We start from the raw sequence: 27,624 nt of genomic DNA, 5'->3' as shown, positions 1-27,624 counted from the left end.
TCAGGCCAGAAGTTCTGCCTCACCAATGGTGGCTTTATGTTGGTTCAGGTTTCAAAGTCTCTGCTGTGTTGTTCTGGGTTTGTACCATTCTTGCATCATCAGGGTTAGTCTGAGAACTGGGCGGTTCATTCTCAAGGCCTCTGCCATCTTGCTTCGAGTCAGTCACAGGCATGGAGTTGGCTTCTACTGTCTTTATCCTTGGGAATTGATTAAATTTTCTTGGTATCTGAAGAATGAGTCTGGGCTGTGTGTGGACTTACACACAGCACCAGAGGATTTTTTTTTTTTTTTTTCAGTTCTCTTTTCTCTGACATCCAGGTGTCTGGCTTGCTGGGATCTTTCTCACTTCTTCTAGGCAGAACAACAGGGTCTGTCCTGATGGTTTTGCTTCTTGTTCCATAGCTATACTGGTGTCCACCCTTGGAGCAAGCCTGGGTGAGGAATTGGAAGGATAAAACAAGAAGCTACCATTGTAAGAGTGGCTCTTTGAGTTTTGACTCTCTTCCTCCATCTGTCTGCTTTTGTTTACATTTTGTCTAGCATTTTTAGTTGCAGTTATTGGAGGTGAGATAGGCCAGGGTAGTTTAGTCCATACCGCTGGTGCTAGATATTAACAATTCATTTTCGTTCACTAATATATTAAGACAAAAGCTCTATCCCCAGGTAATCAACTCATTGTGGACCATCAGTGTATGTTTGCTTTATATTTCCTGATAGAAATTCATTAGAAAGTGTTCAATAAATAAGTATTTCTTATTGTTTGATTCATGGGCATTACATTCGAATGTTCTGGGCATCTGAAGAATGAGTCTGGGCTGTGTGTGGACTTATACACAGCACCAGAGGATTTTCTTTTTCAGTTCTTTTTAGCCAAAAAGAAAGGGCGGGGGTGGGGGGTGGGAGCAGATGTGTGATCCATGTACTTTTTCTTCAGGAAGAATCCTTACTTTTAAACTGACATTTCATTTGGTCAGAATATGGCAGTTCATTAAGACTTGGTGGGTTTGTTTTAAATTTTTATTTCAAAATAGTTATAGATTCAAAGAAATTTTTTACAGAAGGGGTAACCATCACCCAGTTTTCTCCTTGTGTTTGCATCTTGCATAATTATAGTAAATGCCATAGTCAGGAATTTGACATTGTTTCGATGTGTGTGTATAGTTCTCCATCATTTCACCACATAAGGCTGAAACATCCTGAGAAATCACCTCCTACCTGGTGTACGTGTGAAACACCCTGACTAATCGATGTCTGTGCATATGGATAAAGTTCCCTACTACGGGGCTTGGTAGCTCCTTCTCTGTGTATTGAATTTGATGGGATTTAAAAACTACATGTAGTGTAATTACTCACTGAAAAGTTTAATTCACCACTGGAATAGAGAGATCCTGGTGCTGATGAGCTCGGCAGAGACACGCTCACCCTCTGATCCTTGGTCTCTGACCCTCAGACTTCTCTGTGATCTCTCAACCTTCTGATCCCCTGCCACTTTCGATGTCACCTCTGCTTATCATGCCGATGTGTCCGTCCCCTCATTTTCCTTAGATTGTCTTGGGGCTGATAGTTCTGCCCTAGCCACCCTGATTCTGGGGAGGGGTGGCCTCTCAACCCTTAGCCTGATCCCAGGCTTCTGCCAGGCAGCTCCAGAAGAAGGTGGAAGAGAGGAACTGAAGGCAGGCATTAAGTGGAACCAGACTGGAGCAAATCCTTAATTTCCCCTCAGGTGACAGGAAGCAGGGTGAGGAACACAGTGAGCAAATATGAACCCGTCAGGCCATTGAAGTACATTTTGTCATTCATTCACCAGGGTATTTTTTTTTCATTGAGCACCTACTACTTTTCAGGCTGAGTTTCAGCCACTGAAGATGCAGCAGGAAACAAGACAAGTCAAATTTTCAGCCCTCCTGAAGCTTAGTTCTGGTGGGGAAGAATAGAAAATAAAAAGACAAGTCACTAAACTATATTGTGTGTTATCATACAGGCTAAGGAAGAAAACAGAAGAGGAGGGATAAGAAGGGTTGTTTTCTGCAGGAGATGCTGTCACCTTAGAGAGGCCAGGCCAGGAAAGGTCTCCTCACAAGGTGACATTTGGGTGGATGAACTTGGAATGAGCGAGGCAGATGCTGGACAGAGTGAGGGCTCCGGTCAGAGGGAGGAGCATGAGCAAGGGCCCTGAGGTAGGCCAGTAAAGCCTGAAGGTAGAGCACAGATGAAAAAGAAAAGTCTAGAAGTCAAACTTGAGGTTTAAATACTGAAAGTTTTCTTGCATTAAAATTTTGTTCACTACCTCCAATTATCCCTGGAATGTGAAAACTACCTGGGACCATTAGCAATCTATAAAAATATTTTCATGTGTATGTTATTTCAGAGCCCCCTATGGATGCCCCTCCTGGACCTTTCCCTAACCTTTCAGGAAAAGCTTTCAAATTAAGAGGTATTCCTGCAGCCCCCTAGAAACTTATTTTTCTTAAGTTTTGTGGCTTTAAACTTAAGGCTCACTCTACTTAGGTCAGCCCCTGAGAATCTCTCTTGGTAAGGATTTAGGAGATTTGGTGTTCGTCTCTAAATTCTAGTTCTGAAGATGAAAGTGGCGTCCTTCCTACCTTGGCTGCCTGAAAAGACTCTTGCTACTAAAAATGCTATTAATATAACAGACCCGTCAGTGTGATGCATGGAGTGCTGTAATTCTTGAGGGTTGGGGCCATTTCCCAAGGAAACCTCTCCTGAGGCTTTTAACTTGATTAGTTTTCTGTTGGCAGAAATGAACCCAACCAGAAAGTTGTTGAAAACATGTCTGTCAATTTATATTAGCGAACTTTTGATATGTATGTGTGCTTGAGGAGGGTAAATCTGAGCAAGTTTGAGGTGACAGATTTGCCCATTCTTTCAATCAATTTATCTCACCATTATTTTTTCCTCTTTTCTTTGGGGGATGTGTGTGTCGGAGTTGGGGATTGAACCCAGGGCCTTGCATGTATTCACTACCACGGAGCTACTGCCCGAGCCACCTCCCCTTTTGAATGTGATTCTCAGAATGGGGCTCTGACTATCATTTATTCTTTTATTATTTATTGGCAAAACATAGTTACATAGCCATATGTAGACATCTTAATTTATACATTTGAAAAATCAAGAACTCTAAGAAATCGCTCCTGGCCTTTAGTGTTATGGAAATGTGTATTTATTTGCTTGATTTGTAAAAAGACAAATGTGGCCCATGCTTGTCTTAGGAGTTAAGATAAACATCAGTGGTCACAGGTGGACAGTTGATTTTTTTTCATTTTTTCTATAATGAGTTTTTTTCCTTTGCTTCTTAAACATACTAGCCAGAGAAGCGTGAACATATTGCTTTGAAATGTACTTGCTGCTACCAAAAGGGAGATTCTCTTTTTTGGAAAATTCCTTCTGAGAATCCTATGATGTGTGGCCTAGTAGGGACTATTCCAGCAGAGGAATAGCTTAACATCTGGTGTCTTTATGAATTACCTCTGAACTCACTGGAACAGTAAGGGGAGATTTTCCCTCCCTCTTGTCATAAATTTTATTTCAGTAAAGATGTGCAGTGAGACCTTAAACAGCATTTAGACTGAGTAGTGGAATTCCAGAGTGATTCCTGAACCAGTATGAAGGTATGTTATCGTCCAGTGTGTTCTGCTCTCTCTGCAGTGGTCACCGCAAGTTCTTGTGCCTTTTACTTTCTTGTTTATTGCTTTACCTCCCCTGGCTGATTATCAGTTTCATGAGAGTGAGGAATGTGTCTCTGCTTTGTCTCTGGCTTCTTGAATGTGGTAGGTGCTTAGTAAATAAGTGAGCAGTCATGTAGCTGGTTAAAATAACGAGAGTTCAGAGATATGCCCTCCTCCTCTATCTTCCCTCTTTCCTTCCCACTGTGTTCACGTATTTTCTCGAGTGTATTTGCTGTGGAGCGACAGACCTGTGGAGCAAGGAGAAGAAGCTAAGTAGAGTCATGGTTGTTGAGCTTTGGAGACTTTCTTCTTTGCTGCTGTTTATAACAGAATTGTGCTATCGGGTCAGCAACAGAGACTTGGAAAACAGTAAGGAGGGATTTGAGTTGACCTGGATAGCCTCAAAAGACAGACTGGATGATATTTAGTGGTTTTATAATGGGAATTTCTGTTTGCAGGGCACTCTGTACCAGATTCATGTTTGCAGGTTGGATTTGCTCCCAGAACTAAACCCATTAGTCTGATGCTGAACAGGGTTTTTATTTTGTTTTACCCATCCCTACCTCCACTCCACACAATACCTTCATTTTATTTATTCGTGTGGCACTGGGTCTCGAACCCAAGGATTCACACATTAGGCAAATGCTCTACCCCTGAGCTACAGCCCCAGCCCACACCTCTGAATTTTTGCTTTGGAATACATACCTAATTCCAAACAGAAAAATACTCCTTGGGTAGATACATTGGTTTGAACTTTAGGGTTTTCAACTTATTATATGAGTAGAACTTTTAGCATATAATCGTGGATTTAGGAATAGAGGAGTTGCCAGGTGTATAAAAGAAGCACTCTGGGTGTCCTTGGGCATCTGCCCTCCGGGGACTAATCTAACCCTCCAAGGATCCTACTTAGGCACTTTTCACATCTCCAGGGACAACCTCAGCAGATGATGCTAGTTCTCATCGGCAACCAGGTAAAAGTCCACAGAACTGCCCCGGGGCATGTAAGAAGTTGGGTTGTTCATTACCTTCCCCGCCAAGCCAAGGTGTTTGCCCGCCCTGCGAGCTGTGTCGGACTCTATACCCATTCTAAAAGTAACTCAGTTATCTCCTCTGTTCCCCCTACCCCTTTGCTGCAGACCATAAAACCATGGGAAACGCAGAAAGTCAGAATGTAGAGCATGACTTTTACGGAGAAAAGCATGCCAGCTTGGGGCGCAAGCACACGTCGCGCTCTCTGCGCCTGTCGCACAAGACGCGGCGGACCAGGCACGCCTCCTCGGGAAAGGTGATCCACAGGAACTCGGAAGTGAGCACCCGATCCAGCAGCACCCCGAGCATCCCCCAGTCCCTGGCCGAAAATGGCTTGGAACCCTTCTCCCAGGAAGGCACCCTAGAGGACTTCGGGAGCCCCATTTGGGTGGACCGAGTAGATATGGGCTTGAGACCCGTGTCTTACACCGACTCTTCTGTCACACCCAGCATAGACAGCAGCATCGTCCTCACCGCAGCCTCTGTGCAAAGCATGCCAGACTCGGAGGAGAGCAGGCTTTACGGGGATGACGCTACGTACTTGGCTGAGGGAGACAGGAGGCAGCATCCCTATACATCCAACGGGCCCACTTTCATGGAGACTGTGAGCTTTAAGAAGAAACGCTCCAAATCTGCAGACATCTGGCGGGAGGACAGCCTGGAATTCTCACTCTCTGATCTGAGCCAAGAACATTTAACAAGCAACGAAGAAATCTTGGGTTCCGCGGAAGAGAAGGACTGCGAGGAGGCTCGGGGGATGGAAATACAGGCGAGTCCCCGGCAGCTCAGCACCTGTCAGCGTGCCAATTCCCTGGATGACTTGTATGCTCAGAAAAACTCTGGGGTGACGGCAAATGGGGGACCGAGGAGCAAATTTGCAGGCTATTGTCGGAATTTGGTGTCTGATATTCCTGATCTTGCAAACCATAAGATGCCACCAGCTGCTGCTGAAGAGACTGCTCCGTACAGCAATTATAACACACTTCCCTGTAGGAAATCTCACTGTCTTTCGGAAGGTGCCACCAACCCACAAATTAACCATAGCAACAGCATGCAAGGCAGAAGAGCCAAAACAACTCAGGTAAAGCGATTGAAATCTGTTTCAATATTTGGGAACCCGTGCATGACTCTTGAAGTGCATGATTTTGCTCTTAAAAATTTCCCACCTTTTAAATTGGGCTTCCCCCTGTTTGCTTGGTGCCTACTATCCTAGAGTGGCTTCCGCTTCACCTTTCTGTAGCTCTGTGGATAAGGGGTGGAGATTATGGAAAGTGTGTATATGTATGCTTCTCTGTGTGTGCATGTGTCTGTGTGTGGGTGCCTGTGTGTGTTGGTGTGTGTGTGTGTGATGTGTTAGGAATGAGAATGAAGCTGACAAGTTCAAACTGGGAAACTGCCTCTCAACTCACTTTTTCAGCAGCATCCCACCGATCTGAGCTGTCTTTTAGCTTGGTCCTTTCTGTGGACAAATAGGCATGGTGCTTTGTAGGCACTCAGAGCTTATGTCTTCACTGCAGCAGGTGGGAATTTGTTTGAAGGCAGCTGATTTGAAGAGGGATCTTTAAATCAGGGCGGGCTCTTGTCACTTGACAACTTCTCTCTGGGGTTGGCAGGCTTGCTGTCTTACCAGGAGCCATTTCAATTTCCTGTTCCTTGCGATGCTGGCCAGCCCCATCTCTAGAGGGAGGTGTAGCGGAGGAATAACATGGGTGGGTTCCAGATCCTCCTTTGCAGCCAACTTGTTTGACCTTGGGCAAACCCTGACTTCTAGTTGTTCTTCTGAAAAATGGGATAAGGATGCTCAACTGCCCTGCTTTGGGGTCTTAATACATAAGACAGTGGGTGTGGACACATTATTAAAAGATTTAAGAAGTGTACTAATGAAAGGAGGACCTGCTAGCTTAATTGGCAATGTTAATTAATATTAGATAATATCAAGCAATCCTGTACATTTTGGTCATTTTCTGGTACTATTTTTCCTTGTGGGGGAGTTCAGGGAATTTTGGATTATGTTGGGGTTGGGGGAAGTGACATGTTGATTGTGCTTCAGGTTGGTCATTGAGTGAGAGACCACTGCAGTCAGCACCTGCCGTGCACAGTAGGGGTGGCACTAGGATTTCAGAGCTACAAGTCTGTTGGCACAGGGGTCTAAATAGAATGGGCAAATGGTGAAGGGCCTGGGGGAGCTAAATGAACTTGACCTTAGACCATGACTTCATGTGGACGAGTGTTGCTGATGGTGTCCAAGCCACATGCCTGGCTTTACCTCATCTTACCTGGGTAACTTTGGGCCAGGTACTCACTGTCTTAAAGCCTTAGATTCTTCATCTATCAAAGTGGGGATGCCAGGGTTTGGAGTGGAGCCCAGTGGTAAAGCGTTTGCCTAGCATACATGAGGCCCTGGATTTGATCTCCAGCACAGTGAAAAGAAGAAGGAGGAGGGTAAAAATGATCTTCAGGGAAAGTGGAACAAGATCGATTGTAAAGTGTAGTGACTGGTTGTTCAGGAAAGCAGGCAGGGAGAACTTGCTAGATTTGTACTTTCCATCCTTGTTAGCGGTGCTATGTGGCCGGATAGACCCAGGGTAGTTTGGTGTTTGTATCCAAATCTTCTGTCTAAGAAATGAAGTTGATAAAAAGGGTGAACCTGAGGTTCAAAAAACTCAGCATGGGGGCTGGGGTTGTGGCGCAGTGGGGGAGCGCTTGCTTAGCATGTGTGAGGTACTGGTTTGGTTCTCAGTACCATGTATATAAATAAATAAAATAAAAGTCCATTGACTACTAAAAAAAATATTAAAAAAAAAACCCAAACTGAATATGAAGCTTATATCTGGAGGCACTGCCTGAATTTTAACCCAGCTCTTTTCTGAATTGAGACTATAATGACAGAATCGACAGTATAAGCCCCTGTGGTCCCTTTGCCTACCCTGCAAGGGTTACTCCTGAGAGGTCATGGAGATGGGGAACCTATTAAAAGGTCCCCTGACAGGTGCTGAAGGGCCGTCTTGAAGGCTTTGTCAGATTGGCATCCCTGGCCTTAGGATTAGGGAAGGGCACAGTGACATAGTCTGTTAAAGCTGGGGCATCACCTTCTCCTTTCACTTTTACCTGGAGCAATGCTAAGTTAGCACCTGCTCTGTGTAAGATTTAAGAGGGGTATCCGGCTGTCCCTATCTCTATGTTTCTAAGTTGGGGACAGCCAGACCTCTGCTTGCCCCCATACCCAGCTGGCTGATGGGGATGTGAGCCTTTTAGTCATGGGTGCCCATGAAAGAGGGGCAAAGCTAGGCAGTTCCCCTTCTAGATCCGGTCCCACTGACTATTCTCATGTGTAATTGTTGTATGACTTCTCCATTCCTTGGCTTGCCGCCTTCTAAAATTGTTAATATATGGGAGTGAGATCATCTAAGTATAGTGTCTCATAAGTCAGTGCTTAATGTAATGCAAAGTGCAATGGACTAGGAATCCTAAGAAGGACAATTTGCATCCTGGCTCCACTGCTTACCCACTGGGTGACCTTGGGCAAGTCATTCCATCTTGGGGATCCTTCTCTGCCCAGTAAGATTGACACCGGCCTCCAACAGGGCCATTAGGAGCACCTAGTGGGACAGCATGCTTGGAAGCCTTTTGCCGAGCCTATAAAATGAACGGAAGTATTATTTTCGTATTGACTTTTATATGTTGAGCAAGGATCTTTAATGACTTGAAACAAACCACAGAATTATGCACAACACTATCCATCCTCCCACATTTCCTAGTCTAAGTTTGAGCCCACTGTGTTCCAAACAGTGTATTTTAAGAGACAGTGGGTGTGGAAGCTCCCTTGAAAAGCATTTTTTTTTTTTTTTAAGTTTTTGACCTAAGGGACCTCTCCAATGAGCTTGAATCATAGATATTAAAGTCTCCTTGTCTGCTCTGGTGATGTAGTTGAATCCCTTCAAGTCCTAACAGCAATCTCCCCTCTGAGAACATCCCTGGCAAACATTTGGCCCAAGAGCATGGCCTCTCAGCCTGGAGAAAATACATTGTATCCAAAATAATGTGAACAATTTGATTTGATTAAAAAATGATCAAAAAAGAGTTTTTGGCTCTTCTAACTGTTTTTGTGTTTGTTCAGTAGTTGGATGTGTTAGTGGGTTGTGATCACCCTTGAGTTCATATTTAGGTCTTTAAAGTGGTGTGTATTATGTGCCACAGTGTCTGGTACACAGTTCTTTGTTTAACCATGTATCTGACCTTGTGTGCATTTTGTGTGTGTGTGTGTGTGTGTGTGTGTGCGTGCGCGCGCACACACACACACACACACACACACCATGCATGTAAGTTTGTGTTGCGGGTCTGTGTGAGTAAAACCTCATACTGTTTGAAGCAGAATTTACTTGTATTGATTTCTGTAAAAGCATATAACAGGTTGCCTCTTGGCTTTAATTGATGACTAATTGGTCTTTTGGCCTGAACTTGGCTCTCTTTGTATTTCTTTGGTTACAGAGAGAGGAGAGGGAAGCCTGATGTTGTGCAACTAAGAAGATGTCAGGATATATGAGCTTGGGAGTCTGAGCCTGTTTCTGCTTGGTTATTTAACCTCCATGGATCTCAGTGCCCCTTAAAGGAAGCTGATGGAAGGACTCCAGGAGGGAATGAGTGGAAAACTTGCAGCACAGTTTGTTGCACTAAATACGGATGCTCAGTAAACAGTGCTTATTAGTTGTGATGGTGGAGTCTGACTTAATGTTTCAGAGCCCAGCTGTTCTGTAGCTCTGAGACTTTCAAAGAGTGAGTTGGAATAAAACAATGCCATCTGATGGTGCAACCCTCATGCAGCCAGGTTTTGAGTTTCCAAGGGAAGATTTGGCTTAGAGATTGGTGAGGAGAGCTTCATTCATCCACTTGGGAGATGGAAGAATGAGGCCCAGCTGCATTGAGCCTGTCTCAAGGAGCCACAGTCTTGGGAGAGTTGCAAGGGAATGTGAGCCAGGGTATGATCCCTGGGATTAGGTTTGTGACTGACCACAGTTTCCAACACTTCATTCAGCATTCCTAGAAATGCTGCCCACCATTGTATGGAGTGGGAATGGGATAAGGCAGATCTCTCAACCAGAGCTTAGGGACTCACTTCAGCCTGATTTCCTGTCACCAACTTCTTGGAGGGACCTCATGGGTTACCTCTCCACCCAGCCCCATTGCTTTCCAGAGGAGAAAGGGTTCAAAAGAGACCAGGTGACAAGGTTTCCCAACTGTACTAAAACCCAGGACTTCTGGCTCTGTGCTGGCTGCCTTTTCCCCAAAGGATACCCCACATGGTGGCACCTTCCCTTGTCCTTAGACTTTAAGATCAATATCTTCAACTCTGGTTTAGAAACAAGAGTGGACTTGTGGGCTGAAAAGGAAGCTCCTGTCCACTCCTGTCACCTGAAACAGTGGTTATGAGGAGAGTGACCAGGATAGCTCTAGAAGAAGCCACACCGGATGCTAGCTTTCTTTGATCTGTCTGTGATCCTGTTGAACAGGACAAAGGGTGCGGCGTTAGCAGAAGAGGATCTTGAGTTCCTCCCTGAAATTGTGTTTATTGTTTAAAAATTTTATTTTGTTTGACAACTTATCTGAAATGGTTCAGAAATAAGTTTGTTTCCCAAGCTGAAACTTGGCATCCACATCCAAGTGATTCTTAGCTTTTGTCGTAGATTGCTTTGAGAACTGGCTAAAGGATTTGGACCTTTTCCTGAGAAAAACACATGGACCACCCTTTTGTATAACAACTCAGGGGGCTCAGGGGTCTCAAGTCCACCTAGAGGTTTCTAGTTAAGAGCCTCACATTATTTTTTCATGAAACAAAGTATTTTCATGTGAAATCAATTTTTAAATAATCCCTCTCTTCCTTTTCTTCATCTATTTCTGTTCAATGCCTTTCCCCTCTTTGCTGTTTTGTGCCTCTCTTTATCTTTCTTTTTCTGGCATGTAAATTAAGCAATGAGATTCTTATTTTGAAAACAAGCCCATCCATTTTCAACAAGAATAGCTGTCTCTTTTGCCAAGATCTTTTTCGGGGGTGTGGGTGGGTAGGTAGGTAGTTGAGAGATAACTTATGTCAGCAGTTTTCAGACCATTTTTTTTTTAAAGCATTTTGGGCTCCAAGAAGCTTCTGTTTATGCAAGTTATATCTGTAGATATTTATCACCATAGTAATTGAAATAGAAACGTAAAAAATGCTTATTGATTCATTTTAAATGAACATTAGATGTTCACATAAATATCTTTTTTTAAAAAAAATATATATTTTTAGTTGTAGATGGACACAGTATCTTTATTTTTATTTATTTATTTATTTTATGTGGTGCTGAGGATCGAACCCAGAGCCTCATGCTTGCGAGGCAGGTGCTCTACCACTGAGCTACAACCCCAGCCCTCACATAGATATCTTTTAAGATTTTGTTTTATTATTCTCTAAAATTTATAAGAAATGACATGGAATGAGAGGCACTGTTGTGTATTTTTGTGATTTCTGTGGCCTCTCTTTCAGGAGCTGTTGTTAGTGCCTGTGTCTGCTGTGTGTCCGCTGGCTTGCAATATGTTGTTTGGCTGGACTAGATGAGCAAAGTTTGCTCCTTACCCAGCTAGTTGGCAAAGCAAGGTGTTAGGAATTCTCTGCAAGTATCTTAAGGACTCCGGCTCCTACCCAAGAACTGCCCATTTATGCTAACAGTTTGAGAAAGTTCAGTCTTTTAAAAATCAAATTTTTGAATTTAGTACACAAGTCAAGGAAAGTCTGTGCCCCTCAACTCAAATTGTGTCACGAGGTGTAAGTGTTGGTTTTGTAGCATAACTGGTGCCTGAAGTTCAGAGCCCTCTGAGCAGGAACTCGAGACCCTCTTGGATAGGACCATGAAACCAGCCAACTATGAGGGGCTGACAGGGTCTCCATGGAGCCCAGTGGAGAACTTAGGAAACACCTGACAGGCTTTTCACTTTGTCACTTGGGTCACCCATTGGCAGAGTATCTTGCCTAGGTCATAAGATAGCCCGCTAACTTATCTCTCTTACTTTCAAGAAAGAAAGAAAGGAAGACAAATATTTAAATGAATTCCGGTTGCATCCGTACAAGACATAATAAAACTGGACGGCTTGAGCGTTGCAAATTTAAGCTTTACAGTTAGGACTAATTTGTCATCGCAACTTTGGTTGCGCGTGAGCTGTGCTTGGCGATGACTAAACCTTTAAATCAAACTAAAATGTTTTCCATGAGAGACTGTTTTCCTTGTTTTGAGATTGTGGTGGGAAATGAGCAGCAGTTAGTTCATTCAACAATTATTTTTAAAGTGCCTACCCCATGCCAGGTGCTATTCTTGGCACTTGGGATGTGTCAACGAGAAAAGATCCCTGAGCTCATGGAGCTAGTTGTGCTGAAATGGGGGTGTGTGGCAGAAAACAGACAGCACCACAAGTAAGACGTGTGCAGTGGAAGGAAGAGCAAGGGGCGGTGGGAGGGTGGGGGGCAGGGGGAGGTAGTTCCAGGTAGGGTGCTCAGGGTGGGCCTTTGGGGAAGGGCAGACGAGGCTGGGACTTGAAGGAAAGGAGGAAGGAGGCTGAAGATTTATATAGTAGGAGGGCGCCTCACACATTTGAGCAAAAGCAAAGAGCCTTGTGTGACGAAGTAGAACTGGGGATGGGGAGAGGAGATGTTTAGAAGTTGATGTGGCCATTGGAGGAGGGAAAGAGAAGGTGCAGAAAAGGAGGAGCATGACTGCTCCCGAGAGCAAAGAGGAATGCTCTGGAATGAGTCCTTCAGTGTCACTGGTGCCGAGGTGCATGCAGAGCTCAAGCTCCCATGCTGGGCTTTTGGGGAGGGTTTTCTTCTTGTACTTGGAAGACTTCTTTGGCTATGTTGTGTGGGGTGGATTAGTAGAAGGAAGGTAGTGAGAACAGAGAACTCATTGCTGAACCAAGGATGTGGCTCCAGGAGAGGACACAAAGGGATTGGAAGTGTGACATATGATGGGTTAGGAAGCAGAGGAATGGTGATTACAAGGGAAAAGCACATCCATGGAAAAAAAACAGATGAAGGGAGAGAAGATGATTCATTTGACTTGGACATAAAACATTCTCCAGTTAGAAGTTACCTGAAGCAACATTTCAAGCCTTTGCCAACTTAACTTTGGAGTCCCTTTTTAGTAACAGCAAGGATTTCAGTTTCAGTGGTTGGATTGAGAGAAACTGTGAGTCACTCCCATTGGGAATCATTAGAGAAGGAGGAATGGGTGTTGGAAACAGAAAAGGTTATGGAGATTTTGCCTTGGGAAAGCAAGAAAAGGGAAAATAGAGCTGGCTTCCTATTTCTAGCAAATCAGACAGGACAATGGTTAGTAATAATGCCCAATAGTTACTAATTCACAGTGATAGTGTCACCATTTTCTTTTATTGTACTGCTTTATGGATTTAAAAATCATTAAAAAGCTTCATTAGTATGAAGCTCACACTTATGCTCCTTCTGTTTTCCCCATGAGACTTTATTTTCCCCAGATTACTCAGCCCTTCTTCCATGTTAGCACCAGAAGCTCTGAGCTGAGGTCAGGCAGTGCCTTCCCTCCAGTGGCTCCAGTGTTAAGTAAGGCTGAAGGTGGAGATGATGGTAATTATAGTTGGTGTTTATGAGTTGCTCCTGTGTGCTGAATACCAGTCTAGACACTTTTCCTGGGTTACATAGCATCTTAAAATGTGTCTTAAAAGGTTGGCCATTTCCCATCCTCATTGTACAGATGAGCAAAGTAAGGCACAGAATGGTGCAGAATAATTTACCTAGAATTGATATTTTTTCTACTGAGATCACTATAGGTATGTGAGTAAACCAAGGGCATTGCTGAGAACCAAAGATGGTGTGTGTGTGTGTGTGTGTGTGTATGAGTGGGTGTCTTTGGGTACATGTGGGAGGAGGTACATTTTGGTGATAAGAAAGAGAAAAACAAGAGGAGGAACATTTTAGAATTTAATAAAGCAGAAATAGTTCTAATTTAAGGCTTTTACAGTTCAAAATTCCCTTGCCCCACTGAAATTCAGTAAATTCTCCTACATTATATTTAGCTTCTCTGCACAGGTATGTTCAGGCTAAGCTGGATCCCTTGGGGAAATTAAGATGATCAAAAAGCAGTTTTTAATTGCATTTGACTTGTAACTATAAGTGACCAATTGATTCTGCTGTCCCTGAATTGTCCCAGAGCCCTTGCACTTTGTAGTTAATTACCTTTTCACAATTGTGTCTGCATATCAACACAGAAAATCTTCTCCCTGGAGTACTTATGTTTGCAAGTCTCCTGTGGAAACTTTTGAGCCTCGCTACAATGTATCACCAGTCCATATTCTGGCTGGGTGACCCTCCAGTTTCCAAGGCAGTGAAAACAGGCTTTGATTTCGCCTCTTGCCTCCCCAGTTTACTATAGGAAGTCATTTGAGCATTTGCTGCCCGGCTTGAATTACTAAGAAGACTCTTGCCCTGCAGCTCTTGCATGTTTGGGGCCACAGCTGGCCACTTGTACATCCAGGAGGGAGGTACATACATTCATTTTGAGGAACTGCCAAGAGAATGGAAACTGGTGAGTGCTCTGAAAATCTGATTTGAGAGGATTTGTCCCGGAAGAGCAGGACTTAAGAACCTTCCCAGCCCATGAATGTTCATAATTGGAAGGCTTCAGTGGAGCATTTCTAACATGGGGAGTTGTGTTTGTTTTTTTTTTTTTCTGGAAATCTCTGTTGGGTCATGCACCATATTGGGGGACTGTTTCTGTTTGGCTAGGATCTTACCACTTCTTTTGATTTCTTCTGACCCCCCCCCCCCCACACACACACACACAATGCTGAGGATTAAACCCAGTGCCTTAGCACATTCAGGACAAATGCTGTACCACTGAGTTCACACCCCAGCCCTCCTCTGACATTTTAGGTTAAAATTTAGTATTTGGCTAAATAGTTGAGGACAAACCAGATGCCGAGTTGTTTCGTTTGGTAAGAAGGAACATACCCTGCCTTTGCTATGAAGACTGCAGAGCCTCCCACGTGACCTCATCGCGGGCATCAGTCTTCTGTATTGCTGGAGGTTGAGAAGAGGTGGGAGGTTGACAGGTGCCCTGGGTATGGGGAGAATCAACGTTCTCTGTTGTGAAATGTCCTGGAGATTAAGATAAATAGGAGGAGGAGGAGTCTTCCAGAAGTTGACCACAGAAAATGTATGTCACAGCGAAGGAAAGAAAGAACAGTGTTGAGCAGTGACCCTGGCTGGGTCCTCCCATTCTCCACACTATAGGATGGGCTTCTAGATATTTGGGACAGCCAAGCTTCATGACTTCATAAGATTTGGGGCAGGGCAGCAGGCATCTGCTTCCCAATGGGTTGGGTCACCTATCAGCTGGGGGATGTGTGTGGCCAAGCCTGATTAACCACTTCTAGGGATGAGGTGGAGTCATCCTGGGTCACAGATCCCAGAGCATTGCCTAGCATCACACTGTGTCACATGTGCCTGCTCAGCTGTGGCCAGCCAGCCTCCTACCTGGAGGAATCCCTTCCTGGCCTAGTTTGATGGCCATCTCAGAGCTGAACACACACAGCCTGGGCCACTGCATGGTTACCGTGACAGTGGCATGAGCAGATGTTCAGATGTGAGACAGAGGTGAGTGTCCTCAGAGGCCTTAACGCTTTGTTTACATGGTGAGAGATTTGCGGGTATCTGTAAAGAGGTGAATGGTTCGTAGGGCGGTAGGAACCTGTAAGAGAGTTGGCCTGGTTCCCTCCACTTTCAGCATTTAGCTCTTTGCTGGGTAAATCAAGGCAAATGGATGGACCATTACCCAGTTTTTCCTGGGAAATCCTAGAAGGCACTGTGTAACCAAGAGGAGGGCAGGGAGCTGAATGTTTAGGCAAAATCTAATCAGGTGCTCTACCATGGGACTGCCATATAACAGTGGGAAAGATACTCAGAAGCACAGGTGCCAAACTCTAGTCTGCCACCAGCCAGATTTATGATTTCCAGTATTCTTATCTGTTAATCGGGAGATGTCCTTGTAGTGTTCCTTCTTGTTGTGGAACTTTGGAAATTAAAAGATGCCTAGGGTTAATTCTCACCTGCTTTGTACTTAAGTCTCTCTGATGGACTAGCAATGCTGTCTGTGTGGCCTATATTTTTCCTGTCTCATAGAGAAGCCTTGCACCTCTTTGCATTTCAGAGAAGAGCAATTATAGCTGATTCCTTTATACATACCTAACCCACATGAGGGAAGGGTTGAGACATATGACAATGAAGCCAGAAGTTTGGGAAATTCACAGACTTCTTATCTTCCATGACTCATGGTTATCTATAATCAATGGTAAATGTCCTGCTAGGGAGAAATGTGGGTTGATAACAGTGTTCTCCTGTTTGTATAGAGGATTTTTACCAACTGGATCTGGTTCTTTATGACCATTCATGGTTGTAAATAGGCACAAGAACAGATAGCAAAGAGATGGGACCAGCAATTACAGGATGTATTAGCCTAATTGTCATGACTAAAATAAAACACCTGAGGCTGATAATTTGTAAAGAAAACAGGTTCAAGTAGTTCATAGTTTTAGAGGTACAAGAGCATGATACCAGCATCTGCTGCTTTAGTGGGAGCCTTCTGGAAAGTAACGGTAGAAGCCCATATTAGAGAGACAGATCACATGACAAGAAAGGAAGCCACAGAGATACAGGAGTCAGGCATACTTTTTAATAACAAATTGCTGTTGCAAGAATAACTCAAGAGACTAGCATTAATCCTTTCCAAGGGTGGTACCCCCAGTGACCTAATTGTTTCCCACTGGACCCCTCCTTTTAGAACTTCCACTAGCTCTCTCCATTGTCACAATGAGGACCAAGCTTCCAACATATAAACCCTTGCAGAACAAACCATGTCCAAATCATAGCACAGGGTTAAGAGTCCCCTTAAGTCCCTATTAACTCCCAGAGGTCTGAACTCTACTTGAAATGGACCCAATCCTCAGAAGCTTGTCCAGATACACCTTGCTACCATTCCACCGCCCTTTCCCACCTTTCTCCAGGTCTGGCTCTGCACCTCTTTTAGTTGCTCACTTAGAATTTTTCATGATGACCTTTGAACAATTCTAAGTTGGAACAACTAAGTAAGACTCATGGAGATGTGGGCATGGCACCTGTCTGAGCCTTACACGGGGCAATATCAGTTTGTGGCATGGCTCTTTGGGCCCAATTGCCTTTCAGCACAGATTGGCATCCAAAGCATTTCTATTTATGACAATCCAGAATATCCAGTTCATTTTAACATGTTTCAATCATAATTAGTTATTTATTAGTAAAAGCTCCAAAATTGAAGAGTCATCAAGCTGTGTATTCCTTTGCCATCCCCTCTTTGTCAGACTTGTTCCTGCTGTCTTCCTTTGATAAAAGTCAGTGTCCTTCCTTATCCATAGGACTGTTGGGTCGTCCTGTCCAATACTGCTGTCATTGTGTCCCCTTGATGGCTACCATTATTTAATTATTGTTTATGGAAATACTTGTAGCACTTTAGAGCAATTAAAATTCTGATTTAGGAACAGACCAGTCTGCCCTGGAAATGTTTGACTGGAGAACAGGGGCACTTAGAAGTTCCAAATGTTTTAAAAGTGGGAATCGATACCCAGTGTCTTGGCAGTTGCCCTGAACTGTTATTTGGCCCAGGGGCAATGAGTCACCTGCTTCTGGCTCTTAGCATCCCCACTTTGAAAGGGCAAAGTAATTGGAGAGCAGGAGTCCCAGCCGGGGCCCACAGTCTGATTTAGTACAATGTGGAGTGAGACTGCTGTTTTCAAGAAGGAGGCTGATTAGGGCATGAGGACTCTTGCTGGCTCCTGGGACACAGGGTCCTGCTGGGTGAGTGGGTGAGGTGGTACACTATCTGGTTAGTCACCCTATTATAAAACAGACTCCTAGGCAGGCCTTTTATTTTAAAAAGAAAAGAAAAATCACATCAGCTGTGAGCACCTAGTTATGCATTGTAACCCCCTACCTCTGGAACAAGGAGCTAATCTGCCTGTGGGATTTCCTGGAGTTCAAGGCCAGCCATGAGGGTGCAGGGCGGGAGCTGAGTTCTCTCAGCATGGTCATGGGAGAATCTCAATAGCAGATTTGCCAATTAGCTACTTATCTAAGTCAGGTAAATGATCAGCTCTTTGAAGTGCTCCCCGTTTCTTTTCTACTTCTTGAACATTCCAAATGGTTTGTTTGCCTTCGTGCTGGGTGGCTCAAGGTTTCTTGAACAGCTCCGAGAGGTGGCTGGGGTAATAAGGCATTGGTCCAGGAGGAGTGGCCAGCCGCCATGCCCTGTGGGTCTCCTGCGGCTACAGAGCCCCTGGCCGGACCTTTGAGGGCTCCTAGGTTCCTGCTTCCGTGATGCATGTCTCTCTTCCCCTTTCTGCGCCCCAGGATGTTAATGCAGGCGAGGGCAGCGAGTTTGCGGACAGCGGGATCGAAGGGGCCACCACCGACACCGACCTCCTGTCCAGGCGATCCAATGCCACCAACTCCAGTGACTCGCCCCCCACCGGCAGGGCCTTCGTGGGCAGCGACAGCGGCAGCAGCTCCACGGGGGATGCAGCTCGCCAGGGGGTGTACGAGAACTTCAGGCGGGAGCTGGAGATGAGTACCACCAAGAGCGAGAGCCTGGAGGAAGCCGGCTCTGCGCACAGCGACGAGCAGAGCAGCGGCACCCTGAGCTCCCCGGGCCAGTCCGACATCCTGCTGACGGCCGCGCAGGGCACGGTGCGCAAGGCCGGCGCGCTGGCCGTCAAGAACTTTCTGGTGCACAAGAAGAACAAGAAAGTGGAGTCGGCCACCCGCAGGAAGTGGAAGCACTACTGGGTGTCCCTGAAAGGTAAGGGGGGCGCTGGCTGCGTATAATATGCACCATTGATGAGCCTCGGACCTCACATGATAGAGGTTTTTGTGTTATGGTGTAGAATTATTTCGTGTGAAGTTTTTAAAGTTTTATTTTACTGTGGCAAGACCATAATAACATTAAGTCTGCTCTTACTGATTTCTAATGTGTGATACACTCTTGTTGACTCTGTGTGCAACATTTCAGACAGAACTCCAGAACTTATTCATCTGCCTCCACTGGAACCTGAAGCCTCTTGATTAGGACTTCCCCTGCCCTGTCCCCCATCTCTTGCAAATGAGGCTTGGTTGGTTGTTGTTCTGTTTTGTTTTACTGTTTTTCATGGTTAAGCAAGAAGAGCATGTCATGCCCAATCCCCTCCTAGCAACACCTGGTTCTGTTGACAGTGTGGCCAGGATTGCAAACTGGGAGTTGTAAATAACAGAAATGTATTGTCTCCCAGTCCCCCAGGCCTCGAGTTTGAGACCAAGGTGTTAGCAAGGGTGGTTTCTCCTAAGGCCTCTGTCCTTGGCTTAGAGATTGCCATTTTCTTCAAGTATCTTCATGTGGCCATCTCTCCATACCTGTGTCCAAATTCCATCTTCTTGGAAAGACACCAGTCATATTAGATGATCACCTGCCCATATGACCTCACTTTTCCTTAATTATCCCTTTAAAGTTCATATCTTCAAATATGATCATATTCTGAAGTAGTGGGGATTTGGACTTCAACATAGGAGTTTTGAGGGACAGAATTCAGCTGTAACAGGCTTGAATTTGTGTTTTAAACTAGCTTCTCTGGTGATTCTTGCTTTATATTTGAAAGCGATGATAGTGGCATAGAACAGAAATAATTAGGTGATTGTTTTTACTTGGGACATGGTGTGTATGGGAGTTCTTTCCCCTGCCATTTCCTTAAAGGATAAATGACATAGGAAGCCAGGGCGCAGGCTTTTGGGAGCATAGTCCATGAGCCCATTAGAGGAGGAAGCCTTTGCTCTCTGGGTGACCCAGATCTGAGTGACACAGCCTGTCAGGAGTCAGCTCAGAACATGCAGCCACAGAGCCCTTCACTTCTTAATCCTGACAGGTTCCCATTATCTGCAGACACACTCCGGGCTTTGTACTTGCCACTCAGAAACAAGACTCACTGCTGACTTTCTTAGCAATCCTTGGATATTTAGAAAGAAAAGGCTGAACCACTGGAAACTGGGATAGAGACTTTTCCCAGAGATTCTTTTGCATTGCACAAAATAAATAATTAAGAGAAAAGCTATCTAGAATGAATCTTGCAAATAATTTCATGAGTAGCTGAAGAGCTTAGAGCTTATGTTCAAGTGAAGATAAAGGTAAACAGACTTTGAACAGGGAGTATGTGGTTCTTGGATTTGCTGCTTCTTGTTAGTCTTAAAATTAGAACAAGTTGATCATTGAGTAAAAGCCAATTTCAAACACCTCCTGTTGTGGATGATTCCAAATGAAAGCTAAAAATGTCTAAAAACAGCTATCTGGAAGGACTGTTGTGTGCACATGCTAGGATTGTGGGTGCCCCCTAATTCATTACATATAGACTTATTTTTCTGTTCTCCACCTGCAGTAAAGTGTGTTGCTTCTTTTGTGTTAAGTACAGATCATTAGGGTTGGATGAGTCATAAGGATTATTTAGAGCAGCCTTTCTCAACAGTAGCACTGTTGACATTTTCCAGATAATTCTTTATTCTGGGGGTTTCCCTGGGCATACAATGCTTAACAGCCTTCTTATTTGTGTTCATCACATTTCTATTACTATAACAAAATACCTGAGATAATCAACAACTTATAAACAGAAAAAGATTATTTTTGTTCAAAGTATTGGAGATTTGAGTCCATTTTGTTGATTGTTCCTGTTGCTTTTGGTCCTGTGGCAGGGTAGTACGGCATGTTGAGAGTGAGTAGCACAGTTAGCCACTTACCTTCTGGCTGGGGAGCAAAAAGGAGAGGAAGAGAAAGGACTCATTATCCCTTAAAGGTCCCATTATCCCTTCTAATCCATGCCCTATAAACCCTAAAGGCCTCCCACTAAGCCCCACCTCTTAAACGTTCTGACACCTTCTTGTAGCCCCATCCCTGGTGGCTGAGTGTCCAACACATGGGCCTTTGGGGACCTTTAAGAACCCACCTGTATAGTGCCTGTTCTTACTCATTAGATGCCAGTAGCACCTCCCTACCAAGTTGTGACAATCAAAAATGTCTGCAGGCATTGTCAATTTGTCCACAGAGAACCTTTGATTTAGAGGAAAATAATGTCCCTTTCCGTTTTTGTTTTTTCTTATGTTTCTTTACCTCTACTGAATGAATTCCCATTCTTAAGGCATGAGACTAGGAGGTACAGATGGTTTAGCGTTTTGATTAAACTGTTCCTTGAAAACTCTTGAGATCTCCAAAATCACAGGGATTATGGGGAAAACAGTGTTGAGGTAGAACACTGAACAGTATGTGTTTAAGTCATATGTAAGCAATTTAGAACCCCAAATTTAAGAATTGTTCTATTAAGCTTTATTAAAAATTTATAAAAATAAGCACCAAAAGACATTGTCTCTTTTTAAAAAATGACCAGAAAACTTTATCCTTAAAAAGAAAAGCAAGTGTAACTTAAATTGGTAGAGGGTATAATGGAGACTCCTGAATTATGGAGACAAGGACAACAGGTATGAAGTTACAAAGCTCAGGAACTCTGTGCTGCAAGGACTTTATATATAATACATATTTATATTTTTAGTTGTTGATGGACCTTTATTTTATTTGTATGTGGTGCTGAGAATCAAACCCAGTGCCTCAAACATGCTAGGCAAGCACGCCACCACTGAGCCAGAACCCCAGCCCCTGCAAGGACTTTAAGCAGAGCCTGTGGTTAAACTGGGCCAAGGGCAGGGGCAGTGTGAAGTGAGTGGGCCGTGCAGACCAGTATTCTCCATGGATCTGCGTTTAGGGATGTTGCTCTCAGCAGCTGTCACGAGGAAATGTGAAATACTATGGGCGAGGAAACATTGCCTCTGAGGCAATGCGACTTTTCTGTTGATCTTCATTATTCTACATACTGCATATGAACAAATTTCCTTTACGGACTCATACTGCAACCAAAGAGATTGTACATTCACAGGCTCTGCACTTCCCCAAAAGCGTGGTACTTGCTGGAGGTAAGGAATGTGCAAGTTGAGGAAGAGGTAAACAAGTGTACCCAGGCTTCCCTGAAATTGGTTTCAACTAGTTGAGAGTAAGTGGTCAGCTAGTAATTGCTATTAAAATGAGCTTCCAGTTCAGGTGATCATGGAAGACTCTAATGAAGCCCTCTTACCCCAAAGCTATGAAATATCTCTATTGCTACTGTCTCAGTTTTATAGTGTAGTTACGTATGGACCAGGATTCTGGCTTCCCTTAGACCTCCTTATGTGTGCCGTACATTTCCCCTTTCTCAGAACAGGACATGAACATGGTTTATTTCTAGAAAAAAACAAAAACCACATATAGATAGATCTGAGACCACAATGTATCATCTCTTTTCTTACCCTGATTGCACCTAAAGCCAGTATTATATATTTTTTCTCCAAGGGTGTGGTCCAAAAACTAAATCCATTTCCTGGTTTCCTGTCATGTGAGACATTGGAAATGGGCTTCAATTGAGCAGTAATGACTGCTGAGTCTTCACCCAGTACTGGATACAGTACTCTAGAACCTGGGAGCCACATTTGCAGTCACTGCTGGGCAAAGGAGCCTCAGGACCCCCATATGCCTATAAGGATGCTCATAGCTTAACATGCCAACACAGGAAGTAAGATTCTCAAAGAACTTGAAGCCATGTGCAAAGCTCCTTGCTAGTTTAGAAGCTGTGGTTTAAGATCTTTACCTTTATCTAGGCCAGTCATAAACCTGAGTACAAGCATGACCCCATTCTCTTTATTTCCTGGGTTCTGCACACTTTAATTTCTAGCCCTTTTCTGCTAATAAATGTTAGCTTACACTTTAGACTGACTTTTCACTGCCCCAATGTCGAATACTGACATGGCCCGCTGTGCTGTTCTGCTTCCTCAGGATGCACGCTTTTTTTCTATGAGAGTGACGGCAGGTCTGGAATTGATCACAACAGCATCCCCAAGCATGCCGTCTGGGTGGAGAACAGCATTGTGCAGGCTGTGCCCGAGCACCCCAAGAAGGACTTCGTCTTCTGCCTCAGCAATTCCCTGGGCGATGCCTTCCTGTTTCAGGTTGGTTGGACACTTGCTTTGCAGGACATTTTTAACCTTTGGATGGGATACCTTCCTCTCCTGCCTAAATACCCCTCCCACCCCCCTTTTTCATTTTAGTGGTGGGATTTGTCTGTTGTTCATTATAGAAACAAAAGGGGCGAATGACAGAATATACATCTATAATGAGTTCTAGGAATGAGAGTTCCCATCCAGAGGTTTTCAGAGTGAAGCCTGAGGAGAGCTGTGAGTTGGGTTTGAGAAACTTGCCGAGTTTGCTGTGAGTTGGAGAATTTCTTCACGTACCTTCAGTACCATTTGTGTAGCAATTAAGAAAGGATCATGAGATCCTTAATTTAGACATGATTAGCTGTCAAAATTTTTTTGTATCATAATCTGTTCTTTTATAATATTAATCATAAAGTATAATGATGAAATCCCAGAAAGGACTTGCTGTCCATAAATAGTTTCTCTTCCTCATTTTATCAGAGCTCACTACCTAGTGTTCTATAAGTTTAACTGCTAATTTTTTTAAAAAATAGTTTTCCTGCTTTAGGGTTAATATTTGCTGTTATAAGGAATCCTGAGTTTTTTTTTTTTTTTTTTTTAAATTGGGATACATCCTGCAAGAATATTTGGTGGTTTTCAATCATGAAGGCCTTCCTTGTTTATCCCATTAATGAATTAATCACTCAAACCTTCGTTCCATACTGCATCTGTCCTATACACAGGGCTGTTGAGAATCCCAGTTAACGTAGTTTCCACCCTTAAAAGTGTTCACTTGTAATGGGAGGCACAGACACAGGAACAAATCTTTACATTGTGGTAAGGCCCAGACAGTAAGGAAGAACAGGGTTAAACTGGGTGAAATGGACAGTGAGAATATTCTATGCGAGGAAAGAGCTAAAAAAAAAAGGTATGGAGGGAAGAAATAGTTTATTTCATCAAGTTTTGTAAGTTATTTCTATTTAGGAAATTAAAGTAAGAAGCATAAAGTATGTTGATTTCTCTTACATAAAGACAAAGTGTCTGTGTTTTCTCTATTAAAAGCTGTGAAGGAAACCACACAGAAATAGAGTGCACAAAACATAAATGCTCTGCCCAGTGAACTGTTACAATGTAAATATGTAACCACCAACCTGGACAAAAAATGGAAGTTTCAGGCAGAGTATTAGTTTCCCCTACCCACATATCCACACCAGCCTACTAGTTGAATACCATGAACATGTCTTCTATGATGCAAGCAGGACATTGTTTATCTAGGAATGGCTTAATTGCTTCTTTATTTTCAAAAGATAGTTTTGCTGGATATAGTATTCTTAATTGACAGTATTATTTCAGCGCTTGGAAAATGTCCTCCCACTGCCTACTGGCTTGTATAGTTTCAGTTAAGAATTCAGCTGTTCATCTTATGAGGCTTCCATTTATGTGAGTTGCTTCTTTGCTACTTTCAAGATTTTGTGTGTTTTTTTTTTTTTTTTTTACGCAGTTTGATTATGATGTCTATAGAATCAGTCTGAGTTTACTTTACCTGGAATTCACTGTGGTTCTTGTATGTGTAGTCTTGCATGTGTATGTGTTTATAAATCACATTTGGAAAGTTTTTAGATATTTCTTCAGTCTTCCTTTTCTCCCTTTCCTTTCCTTCTGTAACCCCTTTTTGGTTTAAATTCATATACTTGAGATGAGCTGCAGGTCAGTCACTTGAGAGTCTATTTTAATCTTTTTTCTTAGACTGGATAATCTCAGTTGATTTACCTCAAGTTCACTAATTTATTTTTCTGCCAACTCAAATCTACTGTTGAGCCCATTTGGTTATTTTATATTTCAGTTCCAGAATTTATATGTGGTTCATTAAAAAGAAAGTCTATTTCTCTTTTGGTGCTTTCACAGAACCATTTGGTCAGTCAGAGGATGAGCCGAGGGCCTTCTCAGGGCTTTCTGGACATGTACAGCTCAATGCATGTGTGTGAACCTCTAAATTCCTGTAACTATGCCAGGGTTTCTCAAAGCTCCCTATGGAAATCTTATGCCTTTGTTTTCCCTCAAGTTTCTTGGTCAAATTCTTGTTTGACCCACCTTTTATCACTGCCTCAGGCAGCTGTGATATTAATAGTTTTTCACAAGTATCCCTGGAGTAGACTGTTAGCATGAGTGAGATCTGAGTCAAAAAATGGCAAGCCCCAGTGAATGGGGTTTCCTGGGATGTGCTAGACAGGATGGGTAATGACAGTTCTCTGAGAATGGATCTTAGCATGAAGTTCCAAACTCAATCTGTTCCCACCAGTAGTTGTTAGGCTGTTCGTTTCCGTGTGATTGTGCAGATTTAGAGATGGACATGGGAATGGGGCAAGTGGAAATGCCATAGAACCTGTTACTGAGATTTAGCCATTTGTCTCTAATAAATGCATCTCAGATTATTGCAAGACTTTGATTTCCAAAATGCTGGTAATATTCATTTTGACAATTTGTCCAGTGTTTTTATGGAAAAATGGTTCCCTGGAAGTTCTAACTTCCCCATTGAAGCTGACAGCATTCACAAAGACACTTTAGAGATGAGATGTTTGATAATTATGCCAGGATGAAAGTTGTGAGCTGAGGTAGTCCTAAGACAACTGGGATATATGGTGGCCTTTTCCATGGATACATTTGGGTTGTTCCCAGCTTTGGAGAATCATAAGCAGTGTTCTACGAGCACTCTTGTACCTTTTCTCAGGATTCTTTTGCCCATATTTCTATTTGGTCTCTTCTTGGGAATGGCATTGCTAGGCCATGGTACAGGTGCATGCTCAGGTTTACCAGATACCGCCAAAATGGTTACCAGTTTCCAAAGTGGTTTAAATGATGTCAGTCCCTTCAGCAACCAAGGAGAATTCCACATGCTCCTCATCCTCAACAATACCAGGTATTGTCAGATCTTTTTCTTTTTTTACACTTTTAGCATAAAATTCAGCACTTTTTCATGTGTTTGATAGCCATTTCAATACCATTCACTTTTGTGAAGTACTTTTTTCCATCTCCTGCCTATTTTCCATTGAGTTTTCTGTCTTTGCGATTCATGGCAATTCTTTACATATTTTCTATATTATTTTTCTCTCTTTTAAATGACATTCATTACAAGTATCTTTTTTACACAGTGTGTTTGTTATCTTTTGCTTCCTTAAAGGTGTCATTTGTTGTATTCTCACTTCTCAAATCATCCTTGGTGAGTAGTGCATTGGGTAGCCTATTTTGAACATCTGCATGCTCAAAGGTCTTAAAAATATTCTTCTATATATCTTGCAGACTATTGTTTGATGCATCTGGCATAGCTTTTTATCTGTTAATTGGAAATCTTGTAAATGAGGCTATGCCTAAGCACCTTAAGAGCAGCAACATTACTGTAATGTCAGCAGCTATCTTTTACGGAGCTCTCACTGATGCCACCATCTTGAAAGTATTTTACAGGATGAGTCATTCTAATCCTTAGAGCTGCAGTGAATTGGATTGTGTGTCCATATTTTAACATATCAATATGGACTGTGTTTGGTAAAGCTAACACTTAGGAAGACAGGAGCAGACACTGAGGCACACAGCCACTGCACTCAGGGTTGGATTTAAACTGAGCCTTTCTTTAGGGTTGTATTTAAACTAAGCCTTGCTTTCTCCAAAGTCTCATATTGAGTATTATATTTATTCTATTAGTGTTGCTATTGACCCTGAGAAGGACATGGAAAGATATCAATGGCTATAATAAAAAGTGAGCAACTTTTTTTAATCTTTCAAATTAGACCCCTCATTAGGAATATTTCTAAACCATATCCTGATTCTGGCCATTCTTTCTTCACCATACAAGTTAGATGATCATCCGATTGGTTTCAAGGAGGCTCTTTTTTTCTTACACTCCTCTTACATGAATTCCTTTTGAAAGGACTTTCAAGGCCATAAAATTGCTACTAGAATCTAAATACCCCATAGGTCACATTGTATGAAATTCTTTTGTGGAAACATAAGACCTTATTCATGAATACCTCTGTGTCTTCTTGTTATGGGAATTTTTTATGGTACTTATGTGGGATAAAGCACAAAATGAACCTTTTCAGAGGAAATTACTGCTGTTTGGGATCCATAAGGGCATTTTCTGTATTCTACTTATTGTAATCCACATAGTTCTTGAGGGGCTGGATTTGAAAGAAACCTGGGTGTGTGGGGGGTGAGGTTAAAGCAAGGGAGATCAACCACGATTATGGAAATAATTTGTAGGTTATTTCAGCCTTGGGGCTCAATTCAGTGCACAGTTTCCAGAGCCTCATACTGCTGATTTGGTTCTTTTATTAATATACCCATAGCTTTGCCCCTGGAAAGAGATTCATGTTACCAGGAAAAGTAGAAAAGGGGTTTTATGTGCATGGTGGGGGTGGTTGTAAACATGAATGTTGGGGCAGCTCATATAAAAGGGTTCTGTGCTATCAGCAAAGTGAGGCTATAGCTCCTGCACTTGAACTCTTCTATTTATTTATTTGGAACAAGGGATTGAACTCAGGGGCACTGGACCACTGAGCCACATCCCAGCCCTGTTTTGAATTTTATTTTAGAGACAGGGTCTCACTGAGTTGCTTAGTGCCTCGTGGTTGCTGAAGCTGGCTTTGAACTTGTGATCCTCCTGCCTTAGCCTCCCAAGCCACTGGGATTATAGGTGTGGGCCACTGTGCCCAGCTCTAAACTCTTTTAATCAGAGTTTTTTTTTTTTTTTTTTTTCCTCCAACTTGAAGGCAGAGATAGCTCTTGTCACTTACAAAGTATAATTTCTCCTTGGGCTTTCAT

At 43.2% G+C, this 27,624-nt stretch overlaps 1 protein-coding gene across 3 annotated transcripts in view; it reads left to right on the top strand.

Moving 5' to 3' along the window:
• Positions 1–27,624, top strand: part of TIAM1 (TIAM Rac1 associated GEF 1) — a 366,345-nt gene that overhangs the window by 235,839 nt on the left and 102,882 nt on the right. For all 3 annotated transcript variants that reach the window (XM_081302880.1, XM_081302878.1, XM_081302879.1), the window contains 3 exons: positions 4,823–5,796; positions 18,151–18,598; positions 22,670–22,842. In XM_081302880.1, coding sequence (XP_081159006.1) covers positions 4,834–5,796; positions 18,151–18,598; positions 22,670–22,842 — 1,584 coding nt within the window. In that variant the 5' untranslated portion in view covers positions 4,823–4,833. The remainder of the gene's footprint in view (positions 1–4,822; positions 5,797–18,150; positions 18,599–22,669; positions 22,843–27,624) is intronic.

This window comes from Spermophilus citellus (genome assembly GCF_964194105.1).
Source record: "Spermophilus citellus genome assembly, chromosome: 7".
Classification (NCBI taxonomy): domain Eukaryota; kingdom Metazoa; phylum Chordata; class Mammalia; order Rodentia; family Sciuridae; genus Spermophilus; species Spermophilus citellus.
This window is presented reverse-complemented; position numbering and strand designations above follow the sequence as displayed.